Source organism: Ranitomeya variabilis, chromosome 1, assembly GCF_051348905.1.
Source record: "Ranitomeya variabilis isolate aRanVar5 chromosome 1, aRanVar5.hap1, whole genome shotgun sequence".
Classification (NCBI taxonomy): Eukaryota; Metazoa; Chordata; class Amphibia; order Anura; family Dendrobatidae; genus Ranitomeya; species Ranitomeya variabilis.
In genome coordinates, this window is record NC_135232.1 from 1,169,627,881 (window position 1) to 1,169,652,988 (window position 25,108).

Consider the following 25,108-nt stretch of genomic DNA (forward strand, 5'->3'; position numbering starts at 1 on the left):
TGATTGTTTTCTGGCAAGTATTCGTGTGTTTTTCTGTGATTCCCTACAGAGAGGAACTGCTATCTGCCAATTGAACATTACCTCACGAGAAGTGTGCCGTCTTCCATTTGCCCAAATCAAAGATGTGTTGGATGGGGTATTAAGACTCTTCAGTGCTACAGACGACTACCCAAGTCTACCAATACACATAGGAACAAATGACACACCATAAAATGACCTGGAAACTATATGCAGAGACTTTGAAGACCTAGAACCGGGAGCACTGGTTGTCTTCTCATCCATCCTCCCAGTGGATGGACCTCGACCAAGCAGATTGAACAAGATTCTACAGGTGAACAACTGGCTACATCGATGATGCCGTGAGCAACATTTTGGGCTTCTTGATCATGGAGTGAATTACCTGTATGATGGACTACTTGCTAGAGATGGGTTGCATCTTACAGAAAAACACATATTTGGTAGACGCCTTGCTACAGTCATCAGGAGAGCTTTAAACTAGAGCAATATCGGATGGGAAATATATGCAGCTAATGAATTCTTTTGAGAACCCTGTTCTTAGAAGTAGAAATAATGAACAAGTGAAACCGACTACAAACTAAAATGTGTCTATACAAATGCACAGGGCATGGAAAACAAACAAGGAGAATTGCAGCTGCTAACACAGGAAGATATGATGTCATAGACATCACTGAAACTTGGTAGGATGATACACATGCTTGGAAAACAAACCTTTAAGGCTACAACTTATTTATCAGAAACAAGATTAACAAGAGGGGAGGAGGTGTTGCATTGTATGTTAGGAAAACATATCTATCTTCACAGAGATACAAGCTTCAGAGACTGGTAGCTCTGTAGAAACTGTTTGGGTAGGAATACTAGGAGAGAAGAACAGAAAGAACACTATTGTAGGTGTCTACTATGGGACACCTGGACAGACTGAACATATAGATGAACTATTTTAACATCAGATGCCTCTGTTCTCAAAAAAGTACAACATAGTGATCATGGGAGATTTTGACAATCCAGATATTTGTTGGGAATCTCTCTCAGGCAAAAGTAATAGGTCCTGAAAATTCTTATATTTCAAAAGGTGGAAGAGAGAACAAGAGGATCTGCAATCTTGGACCTAATTCTTACCAACAGGGAGGAAATGGTTGAGGAAGTAAAGGTGGCTGGGTATTTGGGAGGCAGCGATCATGCTATCCTCGAATTTTGGATTACAAGAGGGGGAAGACCAGGGAGGACACAGACTTTAAGGTTGGACTTCAGAAAGGCAAATTTTAATCGACTCAGAAAGAGGGTATGAAAGGTCCAATGACTGGATATTCTAAAGGACAGAAATGTCCAAGAGGGATGGGAGATTTTGCTAAATGAAACTCTCACCACACAATCTGTAACAATTCCGAAAAGAAGGAAGAATTGGAAGTATTTAAAGAGACCAGCATGGATGAACACAGAACTTAATCACTTGTTAAAAAGGAAAAAAGAAATGTATATTAAATGGAAAGAGGAGGGGGCATATCTAAAGAAGAATATAATGTTATCTGCAGGGAATGCAGGGCAAGAGTTAGAGCTAAAGTCAGTAATGAAGTAAGGCTTGCAAGGGAGACCAAAAGCAATAAAAAAGGATTTAAGGAGTATGTCAAAAGCAAAAGAAAAATCAAAGATGCTATAGGATTTTTACAGGACGAAAAGAGTGAAGTGGTCAAAATGATGTTGAGAAGCTGAACTTTTAAATTTCTAGTTTCCAGCTGTGTTCTCTAAGAAAACAATCTGAACAAAGAGTTTATTCCTATACTAGATGGTGGCCTGATTCTAACGCATCGGGTATTCTAGAATATGTATGCGTAGTGTATAGCACAGCCCACGCAGTACATTGCGCAGCCCATGCAGTACATTGCGCAGCCCACACAGTACACGTTGTATATTGCGCAGCCCACGTAGTATATTGCCCAGTCCACATAGTACATTGTGCAGCGCACATTGTATATTGCACAGCCCACGTAGTATATTGCGCAGCCCACGTAGTATATTGCGCAGCCCACGTAGTATATTGCGCAGCCCACGTAGTATATTGCGCAGCCCACGTAGTATATTGCGCAGCCCACGTTGTATATTGCCCAGCCCACGTTGTATATTGCGCAGCCCACGTTGTATATTGCGCAGCCCACGTTGTATATTGCCCAGCCCACGTTGTATATTGCCCAGCCCACGTTGTATATTTCCCAGCCCACGTTGTATATTGCCCAGCCCACGTTGTACATTGCGCAGCCCACGTTGTACATTGCGCAGCCCACGTTGTATATTGCGCAGCCCACGTTGTACATTGCGCAGCCCACGTTGTATATTGCGCAGCCCACATAGTATATTGCCCAGTCACATAGTATATTGCCCAGCCACATAGTATATTGCCCAGTCACGTAGTATATTGCCCAGTCACGTAGTATATTGCCCAGTGATGTAGTATATTGCCCAGCCACGTAGTATATTGCCCAGTGACGTGGCCCAGTGACGTAGTATATTGCCCAGTGATGTAGTATATTGCCCAGCCACGTAGTATATTGCGCAGCCACGTAGTATATTGCCCAGCCACGTAGTATATTGTCCAGCCACATAGTATATTGCCCAGTCACGTAGTATATTGCCCAGTGATGTAGTACATTGCCCAGTCACGTAGTATATTGCCCAGTGACATGGCCCACTGACGTAGTATATTGCCCATTGATGTAGTATATTGCCCAGTCACGTAGTATATTGCCCAGTGACGTAGTATATTGCCCAGTCACGTAGTATATTGCCCAGTCATGTAGTATATTGCCCAGCCACATAGTATATTGCCCAGCCACGTGGTATATTGCCCAGCCACGTAGTATATTGCCCAGCCACATAGTATATTGTGTCACGTGGTATACAGCACAGAGCCACGTAGTATATTGCCCAGCCACATAGTATATTGCCCAGTGACGTAGTATATTGCCCAGTGATGTAGTATATTGCCCAGCCACGTAGTATATTGCGCAGCCACGTAGTATATTGCCCAGCCACGTAGTATATTGTCCAGCCACATAGTATATTGCCCAGTCACGTAGTATATTGCCCAGTGATGTAGTATATTGCCCAGTCACGTAGTATATTGCCCAGTGACGTGGCCCACTGACGTAGTATATTGCCCATTGATGTAGTATATTGCCCAGTCACGTAGTAGATTGCCCAGTGACGTAGTATATTGCCCAGTCACGTAGTATATTGCCCAGCCATGTAGTATATTGCCCAGTCACGTAGTATATTGCGCAGCCACGTAGTATATTGCCCAGCCACATAGTATATTGCCCAGTCACGTAGTATATTGCCCAGTGACGTAGTATATTGGCCAGTCACGTAGTATATTGGCCAGTCACGTAGTATATTGCCCAGCGACGTAGTATATTGCCCAGCCACATAGTATATTGCCCAGTCACGTAGTATATTGCCCAGTGACGTAGTATATTGGCCAGTCACGTAGTATATTGGCCAGTCACGTAGTATATTGCCCAGCCACGTAGTATGCACCATATCCCTGTTAAACATAAATAAATAAATAAAAAATAGTTACATACTTGCTTCTCGCGCGCTCCGGTCTGAAGCGCGAGTCTCGCGATCTCGCGAGACTGCTACGTCATCATCTCGCGAGACCGCACTGCATGCAGCGGTCACCGGGGCGTCGCGAGGAGCATCGGTAACAGGCCTCTTCGATCCGGGGGCCACCGGAGGGTGAGTATGTAACTATTTTTTTAATTATTTTTAACATTAGATATTTTTACTATTCGTGCTGCATAGGCAGCATGAATAGTATAAAGTTGGTCACACAGGGTTAATAGCAGCACGTTAACCGAGTGTGTTACACCGCGGTCAACGCTGCCATTAACCCTGTGTGAGCGCTTACCGGAGGGGAGTACGGAGCGGGCGCTGTGACCGGAGGGGAGTACGGAGCGGGCGCTGTGACCAGAGGGGAGTACGGAGCGGGCGCTGTGACCGGAGGGGAGTACGGAGCGGGCGCTGTGACCGGAGGGGAGTACGGAGCGGGCGCTGTGACCGGAGGGGAGTACGGAGTGGGCACTGACTGCGGGGAGGAAGGAGCGGCCATTTTCTTCCGGACTGTGCCAGTCGCTGATTGGTCGAGGCTGTTTTGCCACGACCAATCAGCGACTTGGATTCCATGACAGACAGAGGCCGCGACCAATGAATACCCGTGACAGACAGACAGACAGAAGGACAGACAGACGGAAGTGACCCTTAGACAATTATATACTGTATATAGATTGCGGCTAGTGTGATGCTGTTTAACATTAGGATATATGCCTGGATCTCTTCCCTCCTATTGGCCAGCCTCTCTGGAATGCAGGCGACATGGGCGCATGTCTGTAATCTGACCAACTTAATGCCACTTATTATCCGGACCTATACCTGGACCCTCTCCCTGCCACTGGCTAGTTCTTGGGGAATATTTGTGAGCAAACAAAATATGGACCGGCCTTTATTATAACTCCATCTTAATGTATCCGACGTTTCAACATAAGTAACGATTATATTCACGCATGTTTATATGTACAGAAAATAGTTGGTCCTTTTGGGATTAATGCAATGGGATTGTTGTTGTCCTTTAACATTTTAATAACATCATTTTTGGATTTATAATAAACCCTAATTGGCCTCTGCACTTTGTCTCATTGACACTATTATTGTCATAGTTGTAATTCTTCTCGGTCACGTATACTTTATCACTAGTTAACATAGCTATACATAACATATATCACGTTTTGTGATCAGTCCCAAAATGGCCGCACTCATGGTCCACTACAGCATGGCTGCTGAGTGTGTATATGCACTGTGAACCTGCAATCGACATACACTAGGTGGTTATCTGACGACCACCGTGCGCATGTCTAATGACGAGAGAGAGTGGAATTTCATCCTAATATGCGCGTGGTGAGCCCTGACGGTCACCTAGGAAGCCGCTATGTAGGTGGGCTGACCGGAGCGCATTCGCAGCAGCTGGCCACAACGTTAACATAGATGTTGGGACAGACAATAAGACACCCCATTGAGAAAGCATAATACGTGAAACGAGCATCAGGGGCTGCCAGGAAGGCGCTTGTCTGGATACACATATGGGTAAGCACGATCTGAGCTACACGTGACCTCGCTATCTTCTGGAAGGGGACTCTTTGTTGGCACCACACTTTTGATGATCCTCCATACTTTCTCTTGGCGTTTTGAGTGCTGTTTCTCATTTTACTTGCTAACTGTGCACTTCCTTGCATGTCTTCCATTTGTTTAAACCTCTATGCTATATTTGGCAAATTTTGTACATTCTATTTGTAATATGTTTATCTAATAAAATGATAGATTTTATTTACCGTTCCTTTATTTTTTGGTGTTTCTACAGAAGACATTTATGAGTGTGTATTTGCGGTTTCGAGCATGATCTCCCTATTAGGAAACATGTTCCAGTGTAGACAGCTATGATCTCCTTACCGAGTAGAGCAAGATGCCGGTGCTCCTCCTCCATCCTGACCTCCGTGTACTGATCCCGGTGTCCTTCTATATAATCCCACTCCTCCAGGGAGAAATAGATAGCGACGTCCTGACACCTGAGAGGAACCTGACAACCAACAAGGCAGACATCACACAACCAATAGAAATCCTCTAATACAGTTGGATAGAGATCCCTTCAATACTAGATACTATCAATCAATGGCGATATACACTATGTTCCAAATTATTATGCAAATTACATTTTTATCAGATTTTCCTAAATGGTCGGTGCAAATGACAGTCAGTCTAATAAAAGTCATCACCCGTTAGATTATACATCGAATTTTACTGAAGAAACCTCCCAATGATAACAGTATAATCTCCAAAATGAATGAAAACTCAAAATGCACTGTTCCAAATTATTAGGCACAGTAGAATTTCTAAACATTTGATATGTTTTAACCCCTTCACCCCCAAGGGTGGTTTGCACGTTAATGACCGGGCCAATTTTTACAATTCTGACCACTGTCCCTTTATGAGGTTATAACTCTGGAACGCTTCAACGGATCTTGGCGATTCTGACATTGTTTTCTCGTGACATATTGTACTTCATGATAGTGGTAAAATTTCTTCGATATAAGTTGTGTTTATTTGTGAAAAAAACGAATATTTGGCGAAAATTTTGAAAATTTCGCAATTTTCCAACTTTTAATTTTTATGCCCTTAAATCACAGACATATGTCACGCAAAATACTTAATAAGTAACATTTCCCACATGTCTACTTTACATCAGCACAATTTTGGAACCAAAATTTTTTTTTGTGACGGAGTTATAAGGGTTAAAAGTTGACCAACAATTTCTCATTTTTACACCACCATTTTTTTTAGGGACCACATCTCATTTGAAGTCATTTTGAGGGGTCTATATGATAGAAAATACCCAAGTGTGACACCATTCTAAAAACTGCACCCCTCAAGGTACTCAAAACCACTTTCAAGAAGTTTATTAACCCTTCAGGTGTTTCACAGGAATTTTTGGAATGTTTAAATAAAAATGAACATTTAACTTTTTTTCACACAAAATTTATTTCAGATCCAATTTGTTTTATTTTACCAAGGGTAACAGGAGAAAATAGACCCCAAAATTTGTTGTACAATTTGTCCTGAGTATGCTGATACCCCATATGTGGGGGTAATCCACTGTTTGGGCGCATGGCAGAGCTCGGAAGGAAAGGAGCGCCATTTGACTTTTCAATGCAAAATTGACTGGAATTGAGATGGGACGCCATGTTGCATTTGGAGAGCCCCTGATGTGCCTAAACATTGAAACCCCCCACAAGTGACACCATTTTGGAAAGTAGACCCCCTAAGGAACTTATCTAGATGTGTGGTGAGCACTTTGACCCAACAAGTGCTTCACAGAAGTTTATAATGCAGAGCCGTAAAAATAAAAAATCATATTTTTTCACAAAAATGATCTTTTCGCCCCCAATTTTTTATTTTCCCAAGGGTAAGAGAAGAAAATTGGACCCCAAAAATTGTTGTGCAATTTGTCCTGAGTACGCTGATACCCCATATGTGGGTGTAAACCATTGTTTGGGCGCAGGGCAGAGCTCGGAAGGGAAGGAGCGCCATTTGACTTTTCAATGCAAAATTGACTGGAATTGAGATGGGACGTCATGTTGCGTTTGGAGAGCTCCTGATGTGCCTAAACATTGAAACCCCCCACAAGTGACACCATTTTGGAAAGTAGACCCCCTAAGGAACTTATCTAGATGTGTGGTGAGCACTTTGACCCAACAAGTGCTTCACAGAAGTTTATAATGCAGAGCCGTAAAAATAAAAAATCATATTTTTTCACAAAAATGATCTTTTCGCCCCCATTTTTTATTTCCCCAAGGGTAAGAGAAGAAATTAGAGCACAAAAGTTGTTGTGCAATTTGTCCTGAGTACGACGATACCCCATATGTGGGGGTAAACCACTGTTTGGGCGCATAGCAGAGCTCGGAAGGGAAGGAGCGCTATTTTACTTTTCAATGCAAAATTGACTGGAATTAAGATGGGATGCCATGTCGCGTTTGGAGAGCCACTGATGTGCCTAAACATTAAACCCCCCCACAAGTGACACCATTTTGGAAAGTAGACCCCCTAAGGAACTTATCTAGATGTGTTTTGAGAGCTTTGAACCCCCAAGTGTTTCACTACAGTTTATAACGCAGAGCCGTGAAAATAAATTCTTTTTTTTTTTTCACAAAAATGATTTTTTAGCCCCCAGTTTTGTATTTTCACAAGGGTAACAGGATAAATTGGACCCCAAAATTTGTTGTCCAATTTGTCCTGAGTATGCTGATACCCGATATGTGGGGGGGAACCACTGTTTGGGCGCATGACAGAGCTCGGAAGGGAAGGAGCGCCATTTGGAATGCAGACTTAAATGGATTGGTCTGCAGGCGTCACGTTGCATTTGCAGAGCCCCTGATGTACCCAAACAGTACAAACCCCCCACAAGTGACCCCATATTGGAAACTAGACCCCCCAAGGAACTTATCTAGATGTGTTGTGAGAACTTTGAACCCCCAAGTGTTTCACTACAGTTTATAACGCAGAGAAGTGAAAATAAATTCTTTTTTTTTTTTCACAAAAATGATTTATTAGCCCCCAGTTTTGTATTTTCACAAGGGTAACAGGATAAATTGGACCCCAAAATTTGTTGTCCAATTTTTCCTCAGTATGCTGATACCCGATATGTGGGGGGGAACCACTGTTTGGGCGCATGACAGAGCTCGGAAGGGAAGGAGCGTCATTTGGAATGCAGACTTAAATGGATTGGTCTGCAGGCGTCACGTTGCATTTGCAGAGCCCCTGATGTACCCAAACAGTACAAACCCCCCACAAGTGACCCCATATTGGAAACTAGACCCCCCAAGGAACTTATCTAGATGTGTTGTGAGAACTTTGAACCCCCAAGTGTTTCACTACAGTTTATAACGCAGAGCCGTGAAAATAAATTCTTTTTTTTTTTCACAAAAATGATTTTTTAGCCCCCAGTTTTGTATTTTCACAAGGGTATCAGGATAAATTGGACCCAAAAAGTTGTTGTCTAATTTGTCCTGAGTATGCTGATACCCCATATGTGGGGGGGAACCACTGTTTGGGCGCATGACAGAGCTCGGAAGGGAAGAAGCGCCATTTGGAATGCAGACTTAAATGGATTGGTCTGCAGGCGTCACGTTGCATTTGCAGAGCCCCTGATGTACGCAAACAGTACAAACCCCCCACAAGTGACCCCATATCGGAAATTAGACCCCCCAAGGAACTTATCTAGATGTGTTGTGAGAACTTTGAACCCCCAAGTGTTTCACTACAGTTTACAACGCAGAGCCGTGAAAATAAAAAATCTTTTTTTTCCCACAAAACTTATTTTTTGGCCCCCAGTTTTGTATTTTCCCAAGGGTAGCAGGAGAAATTGGACCCCAAAAGATGATGTCCAATTTGTCCTGAGTACGCTGATACCCCATATGTTGGGGTAAACCCCTGTTTGGGCACACGGGAGAGCTCGGAAGGGAAGGAGCACTGTTTTCCTTTTTCAACGCAGAATTGGCTGGAATTCAGATCGGATGCCATATCCCGTTTGGAAAGCCCCTGATGTGCCCGAACAGTGGAAACCCCCAATTATAACTGAAACCCTAATCCAAACACACCCCTTACCCTAATCCCAACAGTAACCCTAACCACTCCTCTAACCCAGACACACCCAACCCTATTCCCAACCGTAAATGTAATCCAAACCCTAACCCTATCTTTAGCCCCAACCCTAACTGTAGCCCCAACCCTTGCCCCAACCCTAACCCTAGCAATAACCCTAGCCCTAACTCTAGTCCTAACTCTAGCCCTAACCCTAATGGGAAAATGGAAATAAATACATTTTTTAATTTTTTTATTTTTCCCTAACTAAGGGGGTGATGAAGGGGGGTTTGATTTACTTTTATAGCGAGTTTTTTAGCGGATTTTTATGATTGAGAGACGTCACACACTGAAAGACGCTTTTCATTGCAAAAAATATTTTTTTTGTTACCACATTTTGAGAGCTGTAATTTTTCCATATTTGAGTCCACAGAGTCATGTGAGATCTTGTTTTTTGCGGGATGCGTTGACGTTTTTATTGGTAACATTTTCGGACACGTGACATTTTTTGATCGCTTTTTATTCCGATTTTTGTGAGGCAGAGTGATCAAAAACCAGCTATTCATGAATTTCTTTTTGGGGAGGCGTTTATACCGTTCCACGTTTGGTAAAATTGATAAAGCAGTTTTATTCGTCGGGTCAGTACGATTACAGCGATATCTCATTTATATCATTTTTTTTATGTTTTGGCGCTTTTATACGATAAAAACTATTTTATAGAAAAAATAATTATTTTGGTATCGCTTTATTCTCAGGACTATAACTTTTTTATTTTTTTGCTGATGATGCTGTATGGCGGCTCGTTTTTTGCGGGACAAGATGACGTTTTCAGCGGTACCATGGTTATTTATATCAGTCTTTTTGATCGCGTGTTATTCCACTTTTTGTTCGGCGGTATGATAATAAAGCGTTGTTTTTTGCCTCGTTTTTTTTTTTTTTTTCTTACGGTGTTTACTGAAGGGGTTAACTAGTGGGCCAGTTTTATAGGTCGGGTCGTTACGGACGCGGCAATACTAAATATGTGTACTTTTATTGTTTTTTTTATTTTATTTAGATAAAGAAATGTATTTATGGGAATAATATTTTTTTTTTTCCATTATTTTGGAATATTTTTTTTTTTTTTTTTTTTTTTTTACACATTTGGAAAAATTTTTTTTTACTTTTTTACTTTGCCCCAGGGGGGGACAATACAGATCGGTGATCTGTCAGTTTGCATAGCACTCTGACAGATCACCGATCTGCGAGAAGTGCAGGCTGCTTCACAGTGCCTGCTCTGAGCAGGCTTCTGTGAAGCCACCTCCCTCCCTGCAGGACCCGGATCCGCGGCCATCTTGGATCCGGGTCTGGAGCAGGCAGGGAGGGAGGTAAGACCCTCGCAGCAACGCGATCACATCGCGTTGCTGCGGGGGGCTCAGGGAAGCCCGCAGGGAGCCCCCTCCCTGCGCGATGCTTCCCTGCACCGCCGGCACATCGCGATCATGTTTGATCGCGGTGTGCCGGGGGTTAATGTGCCGGGGGCGGTCCGTGACCGCTCCTGGCACTTAGTGCCGGATGTCAGCTGCGATATGCAGCTGACACCCGGCCGCGATCGGCCGCGCTCCCCCCGTGAGCGCGGCTGATCGCGTATGACGTACTATTCCGTCCTTGGGAAGTAGGGCCCACCCCACATGGACGGAATAGTACGTCTAATGACAGAAAGGGGTTAAAGAACTGAAAATGCTCATTTGTGGAATTTTCAGCACTAGGAGGTCACATTCACTGAACAAAAAAGCTATTTAACGCCAAAACATCCCAACAGGCCAAATTAACATAGGACCCTTCTTTAATGTCACCTTCACAATTCTTGCATCCATTGAACTTGTGAGTTTTTGGAGAGTTTCTGCTTGTATTTCTTCGCATGAAGTCAGAATAGCCTCCCAGAGCTGCTGTTTGGATGTGAACTGCCTCCCACCCTCATAGATCTTTTGCTTGATAATACTCCAAAGGTTCTCAATAGGGTTGAGGTCAGGGGAAGATGGTGGCCACACCATGAGTTTATCTCCTTTTATGCCCATAGCAGCCAATGACTCAGAGGTATTCTTTGCAGCATGAGACGGTGCATTGTCATGCATGAAGATGATTTTGCTCCTGAAGGCACGTTTCTGCTTTTTAGACCATAGAAGAAAGTTGTCAGTCAGAAACTCTATATACTTTGCAGAGGTCATTTTCACACCTTCAGGAACCTTAAAGGGCCCTACCAGCTGTTTCCCATGATTCTGGCCCCAAACATGACTCCTCTACCTCCTTGCTGACGTTGTAGCCTTGTTGGGACATGGTGGCCATCCACCAACCATCCACTACTCCATCCATCTGGACCATCCAGGGTTGCTCAACACTTATCAGTAAACAAGACTGTTTGGAAATTAGTCTTCATGTATGTGTGGGCCCAATACAACCATTTCTGCTTGTGAACACTGTTTAAGGGTGGCCGAATAGTAGGTTTATGCACCACAGCAAGCCTTTGAAGGAGCCTACACCTTGAGGTTCGAGGGACTCCAGAGGCACCAGCAGCTTCAAATATCTGTTTGCTGCTTTGTAATGGCTTTTTAGCAGCTGCTCTCTTAATCCGATGAACTTGCCTGGCAGAAATCTTCCTCATTATGCCTTTATCAGCACAAACACATTTGTGCTCAGATACAGCCACAAATCTCTTAACAGTACGATGGTCACACTTATGTTTTTGGAAAATTTCTACTGTTTTCATCCCTTCACCAAGGCATTGCACTAGTTGATGCTTTTCGGCAGCAGAAAGATCCTTTTCCTTTCCCATGTTACTTGAAAACTGTGACCTGCTTAATAATGTGGAACATCATTTTTAAGTAGTTTTCCTTTAATTAGAATCACCTGGAAAACCAATTATCACATGTGTTTAAGATTGATTTCAGTGATCCATTGAGCCCTGAGACACAATACCATCCATGAGTTTATTTGAAAAACAAAACAATTAAATCTTTATCACACTTAAATCCAATTTGCATAATAATTTGGAACACAGTGTAGAAGGAACAATACGATCAGATATATTAAAATAGAACAATTGTATTAAGGACGGGGGGTACTATATGACCTGTCACCCATGGAGCATAAGAACAGTAATGGAACACGGAAACAATAGACCAACACATCGGACCAGTATTCATCTATGGGGCAGCTCACATCAGCGTTTTTAATCTCAGCCGTTTACAATGTTCGAGTGAAATCGCAGCATGATGCAATTGTCACCGACACTCGGCCGAGTCTCAAGCCTGTGGGTGCGAGGGAGACAAGGCACATCAGTCAGAAATCATCCGAGTGATGTGCGATATACGCGGACCCCGGCAATGGAGAAATTCATTCCTCAACCTCCTCCGCAGCTCAGCTCCGATCCATTCTGTGCGAGAGGCTCGGAGCACAGGCCCAGGACCCTCGCCTCCCGCTCGCATCACACGCTATACGCTTGTCTGACCCCGGCCTAAAGTAGCACTTGTGTATGGCGGCATAGAATACCTGGCCAATATAGTTACCAGTCCAGTGTACCCAGACACATTCACAGATAAGTACAGGCTACACAGGCAAAGATGTGTGCACAGTGGTCCATGATGTTTAGCCGTGGTACAAGTATAAACATACTGAGGTGGCACTAGTGTATCGGAATCACTGTACAATAACCCGAGAATTACCGGGAGCCATCATGTAAGGACGGTGTAGTGTCCCTGACCACACCAAGACAGGCGATACACCGCCTCTGCAGATCGTCAGCAGTCACCTCTCATCTCATCACCCAGAATCCTCCAGTGTATAATCTCCCAGCAGTCTCCTCTCATCACCAAGAATCCTCCAGTGTATAATCTCCCAGCAGTCTCCTCTCATCACCCAGAATCCTCCAGTGTACACTGTATAAGCTCCCAGCAGTCTCCTCTCATCACCCAGAATCCTCCAGTGTATACTGTAAAATCTCCCAGCAGTCTCCTCTCATCACCCAGAATCCTCCAGTGTATACTGTAAAATCTCCCAGCAGTCTCCTCTCATCACCCAGAATCCTCCATTGTATAATCTCCCAGCAGTCTCCTCTCATCACCCAGAATCCTCCAGTGTACACTGTATAATCTCCCAGAAGTCTCCTCTCATCACCCAGAATCCTCCAGTGTATACTGTAAAATCTCCCAGCAGTCTCCTCTCATCACCCAGAATCCTCCAGTGTATAATCTCCCAGCAGTCTCCTCTCATCACCCAGAATCCTCCAGTGTACACTGTATAATCTCCCAGCAGTCTCCTCTCATCATACAGAATCCTCCAGTGTACACTGTATAATCTCCCAGCAGTCACCTCTCATCACCCAGAATCCTCCAGTGTACACTGTATAATCTCCCAGCAGTCTCCTCTCATCACCCAGAATCCTCCAGTGTATAATCTCCCAGCAGTCTCCTCTCATCACCCAGAATCCTCCAGTGTACACTGTATAATCTCCCAGCAGTCTCCTCTCATCACCCAGAATCCTCCAGTGTATAATCTCCCAGCAGTCTCCTCTCATCACCCAGAATCCTCCAGTGTACACTGTATAATCTCCCAGCAGTCTCCTCTCATCACCCAGAATCCTCCAGTGTATACTGTATAATCTCCCAGCAGTCTCCTCTCATCACCCAGAATCCTCCAGTGTATAATCTCCCAGCAGTCTCCTCTCATCACCCAGAATCCTCCAGTGTACACTGTATAATCTCCCAGCAGTCTCCTCTCATCACCCAGAATCCTCCAGTGTATACTGTAAAATCTCCCAGCAGTCTCCTCTCATCACCCAGAATCCTCCAGTGTATAATCTCCCAGCAGTCTCCTCTCATCACCCAGAATCCTCCAGTGTACACTGTATAATCTCCCAGCAGTCTCCTCTCATCACCCAGAATCCTCCAGTGTATAATCTCCCAGCAGTCTCCTCTCATCACCCAGAATCCTCCAGTGTACACTGTATAATCTCCCAGCAGTCTCCTCTCATCATACAGAATCCTCCAGTGTACACTGTATAATCTCCCAGCAGTCACCTCTCATCACCCAGAATCCTCCAGTGTACACTGTATAATCTCCCAGCAGTCTCCTCTCATCATCCAGAATCCTCCAGTGTATACTGTAAAATCTCCCAGCAGTCTCCTCTCATCACCCAGAATCCTCCAGTGTATACTGTATAATCTCCCAGCAGTCTCCTCTCATCACCCAGAATCCTCCAGTGTATACTGTATAATCTCCCAGAGGTCTATTCTCCTCTCATCACCCAGAATCCTCCAGTGTATACTGTATAATCTCCCAGCAGTCTTCTCTCCTCTCATCACCTAGAATCCTGCAGTGTATACTGTATAATCTCCCAGCAGTCTCCTCCCATCACCCAGAATCCTCCAGTGTATACTGTATAATCTCCCAGCAGTCTCCTCTCATCACCCAGAATCCTCCAGTGTATACTGTATAATCTCCCAGCAGTCTCCTCTCATCACCCAGAATCTTCCAGTGTATACTGTATAATCTCCCAGCAGTCTCCTCCCATCACCCAGAATCCTCCAGTGTATACTGTATAATCTCCCAGCAGTCTCCTCTCATCACCCAGAATCCTCCAGTGTATACTGTATAATCTCCCAGCAGTCTCCTCTCATTACCAAGAATCCTCCAGTGTATACTGTATAATCTCCCAGCAGTCTCCTCTCCTCTCATCACCCAGAATCCTCCAGTGTATACTGTATAATCTCCCAGCAGTCTCCTCCCATCACCCAGAATCCTCCAGTGTACACTGTATAATCTCCCAGCAGTCTCCTCTCCTCTCATCACCCAGAATCCTCCAGTGTATACTGTATAATCTCCCAGCAGTCTCCTCTCATCACCCAGAATCCTCCAGTGTATACTGTATAATCTCCCAGCAGTCTCCTCTCATTACCAAGAATCCTCCAGTGTATACTGTATAATCTCCCAGCAGTCTCCTCTCATCACTCAGAATCCTCCAGTGTATACTGTATAATCTCCCAGCAGTCTCCTCTCTTCTCTCCCAGAATCATCCAGTGTACACTGTATAATTTCCCAGCAGTCTCCTCTCATTACCAAGAATCCTCCAGTGTATACTGTATAATCTCCCAGCAGTCTCCTCTCATCACCCAGAATCCTCCAGTGTATACTGTTATGAACTGGTGGTTTAGGAGCAACATGGGACGTGCTCTGGAGGAGGTGGTACCTGTACTGACCGCAGTTCCTGAGCTTAACACAACACTAGAAGTAGTCGTGGGATGTTCCTGTCACTCCCTAGACACCTCGTCACAGCCGGAGGACGAACTTCCCCTAAAGATAGCTTTCCTGTTTCTATCTTCCCTCAGAGAAAATCCCCAAAGGATAGGCAGCCCCCCACAAATATTGACTGTGAGTGGAGAGGGAAATGACATACGCAGAATGAAATCAGGATGTAGCAAAGGAGACCAGTCTAGCTAGATAGATAGAACAGGACAGAATACTGTGCGGTCAGTATTAAAAACTAGAAAAATCCACCACAGAGTCTACAAAAATCTCCACACCTGACTAAAGGGTGTGGAGGGTAAATCTGCTTCCCAGACCTTCCAGCTTAACTGAATAAATCCATACTGACAAGCTGGACTAGAAAAAACATAGAAAGTGCAGAAAGATTAAGTCCACAACAAGTTACATAGTTACATAGTTACATAGTTAGCGCGGGAACAGCAAGGCTTGGCCCGGGCACAAGTCCCACAGGACTGCACAAAAGAACGCACATCCCGCGACAAGGAAGGCCACCAAAAGGACCTAGCAACCAAATCTCTGGTACCAAAAATCCCAGGATGACCAGCCAACACCGAACAATGAACCTCAGAAATTACCTTACTTGTCCATCTATCAGGAACAAACAGCTTCCCCACAGGACAGCGGTCAGGTTTATCAGCTTGAAATTCCTGAAGCACCCGCCGTAAATCAGGGGAGATGGCAGAAAGAATCACCCCTTCCTTAAGAATGCCAACAGGCTCAAGGACTCCAGGAGAATCAGGCAAAAAACTCCTAGAGAGGGCATCAGCCTTAACATTCTTAGATCCCGGAAGATACGAGACCACAAAATCAAAACGGGAGAAAAACAGGGACCATCGAGCCTGTCTAGGGTTCAGCCGCTTGGCCGACTCGAGGTAAATCAGATTCTTATGATCGGTCAAGACCACAACGCGGTGCTTGGCTCCCTCAAGCCAATGTCGCCACTCCTCAAATGCCCACTTCATGGCCAACAACTCCCGATTGCCGACATCATAATTGCGCTCCGCAGGCGAAAACTTTCTGGAAAAAAAGGCACACGGTTTCATCAAAGAACCATCAGAACTCCTCTGAGACAAAACGGCCCCTGCCCCAATCTCAGAAGCGTCAACCTCAACCTGAAAATGAAGCGAAACATCCGGCTGACGCAACACAGGGGCAGAAGTAAATCGGCGTTTAAGCTCCTGAAAGGTCTCAACAGCCGCAGAGGACCAATTCGTCACATCAGCGCCTTTCTTTGTCAAATCGGTCAGGGGCTTAACCACACTGGAAAAGTTGGCAATGAAACGGCGATAAAAATTAGCAAAGCCCAAAAATTTCTGAAGACTCTTCACAGATGTGGATTGAATCCAGTCTTGAATGGCTTGGACCTTAACAGGATCCATTTCTATAGACGAGGGAGAAAAAATAAAACCCAAAAAAGAGACCTTCTGAACTCCAAATAGGCACTTAGACCCCTTCACAAATAAAGCATTATCACGAAGGATCTGGAATACCATCCTGACCTGCTTCACATGAGACTCCCAATCATCGGAAAAAATCAAAATATCATCCAAATACACAATCATGAATTTATCAAGATAATTGCGGAAAATATCATGCATGAAGGACTGAAATACAGAAGGAGCATTAGAGAGCCCGAAAGGCATCACAAGGTATTCAAAATGGCCTTCGGGCGTATTAAATGCAGTTTTCCATTCGTCACCCTGTTTAATACGAACAAGATTATATGCCTCTCGAAGGTCAATCTTAGTAAACCAACTAGCCCCCTTGATCCGAGCAAACAAATCAGAAAGCAAAGGTAAAGGGTATTGGAATTTGACCGTGATCATATTAAGAAGGCGATAATCAATACAGGGTCTCAAGGAGCCATCCTTCTTGGCAACAAAAAAGAATCCCGCTCCCAATGGTGACGAAGACGGCCGAATATGCCCCTTCTCCAAAGACTCCTTAACATAACTCCGCATGGCGGCATGCTCTGGTACAGACAGATTGAAAAGTCGGCCCTTAGGGAACTTACAGCCAGGAATCAAGTTAATAGCACAATCACAGTCCCTATGTGGAGGAAGGGAACTGGACTTGGGCTCATCAAATACATCCTGGAAATCCGACAAAAACTCAGGAACTTCAGAAGAGGGGGAAGAGGAAATTGACATCAAAGGAACGTCACTATGTACCCCTTGACAACCCCAACTAGTCACAGACATAGATTTCCAATCCAGCACCGGATTATGTCCCTGTAACCATGGAAAGCCCAGTACAACAACATCATGCAAATTATGCAACACCAGAAAACGGCAATCTTCCTGATGTGCTGGAGCCATGCACATGGTCAGCTGAGTCCAATACTGAGGTTTATCCTTGGCCAACGGTGTAGCATCAATGCCCCTCAAAGGAATAGGGCTCTGCAAAGGCTGCAAGGAAAAACCACAGCGCCTGGCGAATTCCAAGTCCATCAAGTTCAGGGCAGCGCCTGAATCCACAAATGCCATGACAGAAAAGGACGATAATGAGCAAATCAAGGTCACAGATAAGAGAAATTTAGGCTGTACAGTACTGATGGTAACAGACCTAGCGACCCTCTTAGTACTCTTAGGGCAATCAGAAATAACATGAGCAGAATCACCACAGTAAAAACACAGCCTATTCTGGCGTCTGAATCCCTGCCGTTCTGCTCTAGTCAAAATCCTATCACATTGCATAGGCTCAGGACTCTGCTCAGAGGATACTGCCATATGGTGCACAACTTTGCGCTCGCGCAGGCGCCGATCAATCTGAATGGCTAGAGACATAGATTCGCTCAAACCAGCAGGCGTGGGGAACCCCACCATAACATCTTTAAGGGCTTCAGAAAGACCCTTTCTGAAAATTGCTGCCAGAGCCTCCTCATTCCATTTAGTGAGCACAGACCATTTTCTAAATTTCTGGCAGTATACTTCTACCGCTTCCTGACCCTGACACAGGGCCAACAAGGTCTTTTCTGCATGATCCACAGAATTAGGTTCGTCATACAATAATCCGAGCGCTTGAAAAAATGCGTCTACATTAAGCAATGCCGGATCCCCTGATTCAAGGGAGAATGCCCAGTCCTGAGGGTCACCACGCAGCAGAGAGATGACAATTTTAACCTGCTGAATGGAATCACCAGAGGAACGGGGTTTCAAGGCAAAAAACAATTTGCAGTTATTTTTAAAGTTCAAAAACTTGGATATGTCCCCAAAAAACAAATCAGGGGTTGGAATTCTAGGCTCTAAAGCCGGAGTCTGGACAACATAATCTTGGATACTCTGTACTCTTGCAGCAAGTTGATCCACACGAGAAAACAAACCCTGAACATCCATGCCAGCGCCAAAATCCTGAACCACCCAGAGATTAAGAGGAAAAAAAAGACAAAACAGACTGCAGAAAAAAAAATGGCTCAGAACTTCCTTTTCCTTCTTTTGAGATGCATTTAATTCATTTTTGGGCCAGTTGTACTGTTATGAACTCGTGGTTTAGGAGCAACATGGGACGTGCTCTGGAGGAGGTGGTACCTGTACTGACCGCAGTTCCTGAGCTTAACACAACACTAGAAGTAGCCGTGGGATGTTCCTGTCACTCCCTAGACACCTCGTCACAGCCGGAGGACTAACTTCCCCTAAAGATAGAAACAGGAAAGCTATCTTGCCTCAGAGAAAATCCCCAAAGGATAGGACAGCCCCCCACAAATATTGACTGTGAGTGGAGAGGGAAATGACATACGCAGAATGAAACCAGGATGTAGCAAAGGAGGCCAGTCTAGCTAGATAGATAGAACAGGACAGAATACTGTGCGGTCAGTATTAAAAACTAGAAAAATCCACCACAGAGTTTACAAAAATCTCGACACCTGACTAAAGGGTGTGGAGGGTAAATCTGCTTCCCAGAGCTTCCAGCTTAACTGAATAAATCCATACTGACAAGCTGGACTAGAAAAAACATAGAAAGTGCAGAAAGATTAAGTCCACAACAAGTGGACTGCAAAAGAACAAAGCAAGGACTCATCTTTGCTGAACTGGTCAGAATATCAGGGAAATTCAAGCAGAGATGTGAATCCAACCAGGAACCATTGACAACTGGCACAGGCTGAAGGATAGAACCAGGCTAAATAGCCGAGCCAGAAAGACAATCAGTGGAAGCAGCTGCTGACTACTAAATCCAAGGAGCAGCAGTACCACTTAAAACCACCGGAGGGAGCCCAAGAGCAGGACTCACAAAATTGCCACTTACAACCACCGGAGGGAGCTCAAGAGCGGAATTCACAACAGTATACTGTATAATCTCCCAGCAGTCTCCTCTCTTCTCATCACCCAGAATCACTCAGTGTATACTGTATAATCTCCCAGCAGTCTCCTCCCATCACCCAGAATCCTCCAGTGTATACTGTATAATCTCCCAGCAGTCTCCTCTCATCACCCAGAATCCTCCAGTGTATGCTGTATAATCTCCCAGCAGTCTCCTCTCCTCACCCAGAATCTTCCAGTGTATACTTTGAACTCTCTGAAGAACCACCAAGCAGTCATGAAATCCAAAATCAAAATCACTTTGTTATACTGAATAGGGTAAAAACCGGACAAATAGTGCAAAGTAGGGCTAAAAGATGACAAGGGATGTCACCAGCATCATGACAAGCCCAAGGTAGGGTACATCCCTGAATCAGGGTAATAGCATACAGGTAGATTATAAAGTGCAGGGTGTGAAATGCAGTAGCGGTGGCATCCACCAAAACATAGGGCAGTGGAAACCCTACAAAAAATTAATAGAAAATCCAATTTATATATTCAATAACTGCAGTATTAATGGATTATGCTTACGTCCAAACATGCACATTACCTGATGCAGATGGTGGGTAACACAGGACACCCGTCCACCCCGACGCGCGTTTCGGATTGGTACCTTCCTCAAGGGGCGCATGAAAGCAAAAGGAGCAAGGGGAATAAATAGGGACCCATAGACAACACAGCGCAGCCCCGGTGATCTTAATATCACCCTTACTTGTGAGTGGGATAGGTCAAAGATCAGCTTTTTGGATGTAATGGTCGGTAAAGATGATATGGGGAATATCGATGCGGATATCTTCCGTAAAGTGACGTCAACTAATACAGTATTGCATGCTTCCTCTTGCCATCCTCGCAACATGGTTTCATCGATACCTGTGGGACAGTTCCTCTGACTTCGGAGAATTTGCTCCACAGACACTGATGAACTTTCAGCACGCTTTTCGGAACAGGGATACAGTAGACGGATTATTAAAAAGGCCTACCATAGGGCCAAATATTCCACCCGTAATCATCTACTGTATAAACCTCAGGAGAATAGAATCAGGGCTGGAGGGGACCAACTTAGGTTCATTACCACATTCCATCTACAGGCAGATAGAGTTAGAACGGCACTCACTAAGGCCTGGCCTATCCTACAGGTTGACCCTATCATTAGCAAGTTTCTTCCTAAGAAGCCGCTACTAACATTTAGACAGACTAAAAATCTAAGAGATCAACTAACAAGGGCCATTACGTGGGACAGGGACCAAGGACATTTTTGGATGACATCCCGATTGCAGGAGGGTGTGCCCCGTGCGGCCGCTGCATTGCGTGCCCAAACGTGGATAGGTGTAATACATTTACTAACTCGAATGGTACAAAGAATTATACTATTAAGAAACGTATTACATGTACCTCTAGGTACATTATCTACTATGCCACATGTCCCTGTGGGTTGATTTATATCGGGATGACAACTAGGCAGCTGAAAATGAGGATTAGGGAGCATGTCCTGGGGATCCAGGCGGCTGCCACTCAAGAGGATGTAACCACTTTGAAGACAATTCCGAGGCACTTCAAGTCCTCACATCAAAGCGATAGCACTCTCCTTACAGTGCGTGGCATTGATATGCTAAATGTTAACATCCGCGGGGGTAACCTATTTAAACGTTTGAGTCAGGTGGAAGCATGGTGGATATGGTCCCTCAACACTGTGCATCCAATGGGGTTAAATGACAATATTAGCTATGCGCCTTTTCTTTAGTCACCATACTGCTGTGTCAGGATGTGTATCCGCATCTTGTGTTTTTATTATGTTTTTAACTGTCTTTTTCCTTTGACTTAGGGCCTCATTGTGGGTATATGGTGAATTGGGTGTTCGTTTGTACCTGGAGCTTGGGAAGGCCCTGAAGTGGAAGAGGACCACAACATATGTGCTAATCTTCTGTTGTTTTTCTAAATGGATTTGTGGGTGATTTTTGTGCTATCTGGGACTGTGTATTATACCATCTGGCCTAGTTATAGCTTATTGCAATTATGTATAACTATAGCAGTATTGCCTAAACGTCTGATGTATATATTTGCGGCTTATAAATTATTTATTCGTCTATTTCATATGTTATTATATTGTATTTACTAGTGATATAATGTCCTGTTTATATATGATATGGATAGATTATTTCATTGCCTAGGGTAATGCATTTTTACACCCTTATATATACACTATATGTTTAGGTGCTCCACTTCCGGATAGCTCCACCTCTCTGTTTCTTACAGACGGGTCGCAATGTCTTTCCTCTAGTGATACGCATGTCATTTGAATATATCTACTTTTTCGGTAGATTGATGTGTTTTTACATACCGCTTGATCCATTTAGTTATATCTATCAGGATTATGCCATCTTATTCCCCTCCATAGTAATCCCGTACCATTGCCCTGGTTTTGCCCTTAGTAGACATGGCAGCGTTGTATTCGTGAATTGATCATGCATGCGCGGGCTTTGCTTCGGCCCGCCTGGCTCTCACTGACTGCGGCCCGACTTCCTGATCACGTGGGGCCCCACGTGTTTCCGGTTGTCGGCTGCCCGGCTCGCTGGGACCAGGCGGAAGTGAGGCAATGCGGGGCTGCGCTGTGTTGTCTATGGGTCCCTATTTATTCCCCTTGCCCCTTTTGCTTTCTTGCGCCCCTTGAGGAAGGTACCAAACCAAAACGCGCGTTGGGGTGGACGGGTGTCCCTGTGTTACCCACCATCTGCATCAGGTAATGTGCATGTTTGGACGTAAGCATACGATCCATTAAAACTGCAGTTATTGGATATATAAATCGGATTTTCGATTAATTTTATGTACGGTTTCCACTGCCCTATATTTATACGGATGCCACCGCTACTGCATTTCGCACCCTGCACTTTATAATCTACCTGTATGCTATTACCCTGATTCAGGGATGTACCCTACCTTGGGCTTGTCATGATGCTGGTGACATCCCTTGTCATCTTTTAGCCCTACTTAGCACTGTTTGTCCGGTTTTTACCCTATTCAGTATAATAAAGTGATTTTGATTTTTGATTTTATGACTGCTTGGTGGTTCTTCAGAGTGTTCAAAATATGTTTTGCAGTTATCCATACATCCATGCTTAGGTGGTGGTGTGATAGATGGACATATTGGTGTGTGTATATATATATATATATATATATATACATACACAAACATCTCAAGGTTGTGTTATTGAGATCTCTACCACCGATAATGCACAGCAGAATTTGGATATACTCCAGTGTACACTGTATAATCTCCCAGCAGTCTCCTCTCCTCTCATCACCCAGAATCCCCCAGTATATACTGTATAATCTCTCAGCAGTCTCCTCTCATCTCATCACCCAGAATCCCCCAGTGTATACTGTATAATCTCCCAGCAGTCTCCTCTCCTCTCCTCACCCAGAATCCCCCAGTGTATACTGTATAATCTCTCAGCAGTCTCCTCTCATCTCATCACCCAGAATCCTCCAGTGTATACTGTATAATCTCCGAGCAGTCTCCTCTCCTCTCATCACCCAGAATCCCCCAGTATATACTGTATAATCTCCCAGCAGTCTCCTCTCCTCTCCTCACCCAGAATCCCCCAGTGTACACTGTATAATCTCCCAGCAGTCTCCTCTCATCACCCAGAATCCTCCAGTGTATACTGTATAATCTCCCAGCAGTCTCCTCTCATCTCATCACCCACAATCCCCCAGTGTATACTGTATAATCTCCCAGCAGTCTCCTCTCCTCTCCTCACCCAGAATCCCCCAGTGTACACTGTATAATCTCCCAGCAGTCTCCTCTCATCTCATCACCCAGAATCCCCCAGTGTATACTGTATAATCTCCCAGCAGTCTCCTCTCCTCTCCTCACCCAGAATCCCCCAGTGTATACTGTATAATCTCTCAGCAGTCTCCTCTCCTCTCATCACCCAGAATCCTCCAGTGTATACTGTATAATCTCCCAGCAGTCTCCTCTCCTCTCCTCACCCAGAATCCCCCAGTGTATACTGTATAATCTCTCAGCAGTCTCCTCTCATCTCATCACCCAGATTCCTCCAGTCTATAATCTCCCAGCAGTCTCCTTTCATCACCCAGAATCCTCCAGTCTATAATCTCCCAGCAGTCACCTCTCCGGTCAGCAGCTCAGCGATCTTGTCGGTGAGTTCTAGGATCTCCTTCTCAGGTATCGGGGAGTACAGGGATTCTGTGTTGCCGCTCCTGCTTCTGCTGCTTCCTTCTGATTCTTGGAGATGGATGATGGGAATCGCTCGGTCACTGGATGTCTTTCTCACTACTGTGTAATCCTGTGTATGAAAAGAGACACTTAGGTAAAATAATTCCTCCCCAAAGTTATCTGTGTTATTCACAATAAACTGATGGTCAACAACCCGTAAAAATAGCTAATGCTGCACTAATAATACTCAGAACTAGTGGTGAGCGAGCATGCTTGGACGCGCTCGGTGCTTGCCCGAGTATCTCGCTGCTCACGATGCTCGGCAAGCATTTCCAGAGTTGCTCGGCGGGAGTTCGGATCCCCGCCCTGCATGTTTGGTGCTCTTTAGAGTGCCAATCATCCTGCAGGGATTGTCTGCCACACACTGTAATGTCGCAGCCATGTTGGTTGTGTCATCAGGTCTATATCAGACCTGGCACCGCCATGCTCGTCACAGTCTACTCCAGAATCAGGCAGTGTATGGAGAGGTGCTGCTGAGCTAGGGAAAGGTTTGGAGGTGTATTCGTTAGTGTAGGTATACCATCTTGGATACACAAATCCATCTAAACCAACAGTTCTTCTGAGGACTAATTGCAGTGCATATAGGTATCAGTCAAGCAGTGTATGTGGCATACGTCATTGTATACAGCAAGAGGGTCCATTCCATCTCTGTCTGTTTCTGCTGCCTGTTACAGGCATTGATCGTATATACATAGCCCCAGGTATCAGTGGCCAGGAAGAATTTTTTGGAATCTTAATCCTGATTATTTTCTTTAATAGCAATCCAGTGCACATGTGTTTTTTTGCTTCATTTGCTTGTTGGTAGTCCAGAATACAGCCAGATCAGATCAGTTGATGTTACATTTCCTTTCTGAGAGAAAACCGATGCAAAATAGGAATTTAAAATTTCGGCCTTCTCAACATCCTTTCTTACTGTGGAGAAACGGGGTCAGTGGGTGCTCTCGTCCGCTGGCCTGGCTGTCTTTAGCAAGACTGCATGGACCACGGCTCATACCACTGAATGCCCGCTCTATCTCCCAGTGGGCAATATACAACACAGGGCTAAGGTAAAACAGTGTGGCAATACTTTATTGAACCACAG

At 44.6% G+C, this 25,108-nt stretch overlaps 1 protein-coding gene and 1 long non-coding RNA gene across 4 annotated transcripts in view; one reads left to right on the forward strand and one right to left on the reverse strand.

Annotated features, from left to right (window-relative positions):
* LOC143793492 (uncharacterized) overlaps positions 1 to 22,835 on the forward strand; it is a 29,481-nt gene extending 6,646 nt beyond the window's left edge. The window contains exon 3 of one of the 2 annotated variants that reach the window (XR_013220145.1): positions 21,613 to 22,835. This is a non-coding gene — a long non-coding RNA (uncharacterized LOC143793492). Of the gene's footprint in view, positions 1 to 49; positions 515 to 21,612 lie in introns of those variants that run through there. The other variant, XR_013220147.1, reaches the window with a different exon arrangement.
* The window catches only part of LOC143793491 (uncharacterized), a 119,509-nt gene that overhangs the window by 48,252 nt on the left and 46,149 nt on the right, over positions 1 to 25,108 (reverse strand). For both annotated transcript variants that reach the window (XM_077280506.1, XM_077280507.1), the window contains exons 2-3: positions 23,921 to 24,097; positions 5,515 to 5,641 (exon numbers count right to left, since the gene is read on the reverse strand). In XM_077280506.1, coding sequence (XP_077136621.1) covers positions 5,515 to 5,641; positions 23,921 to 24,097 — 304 coding nt within the window. The remainder of the gene's footprint in view (positions 1 to 5,514; positions 5,642 to 23,920; positions 24,098 to 25,108) is intronic.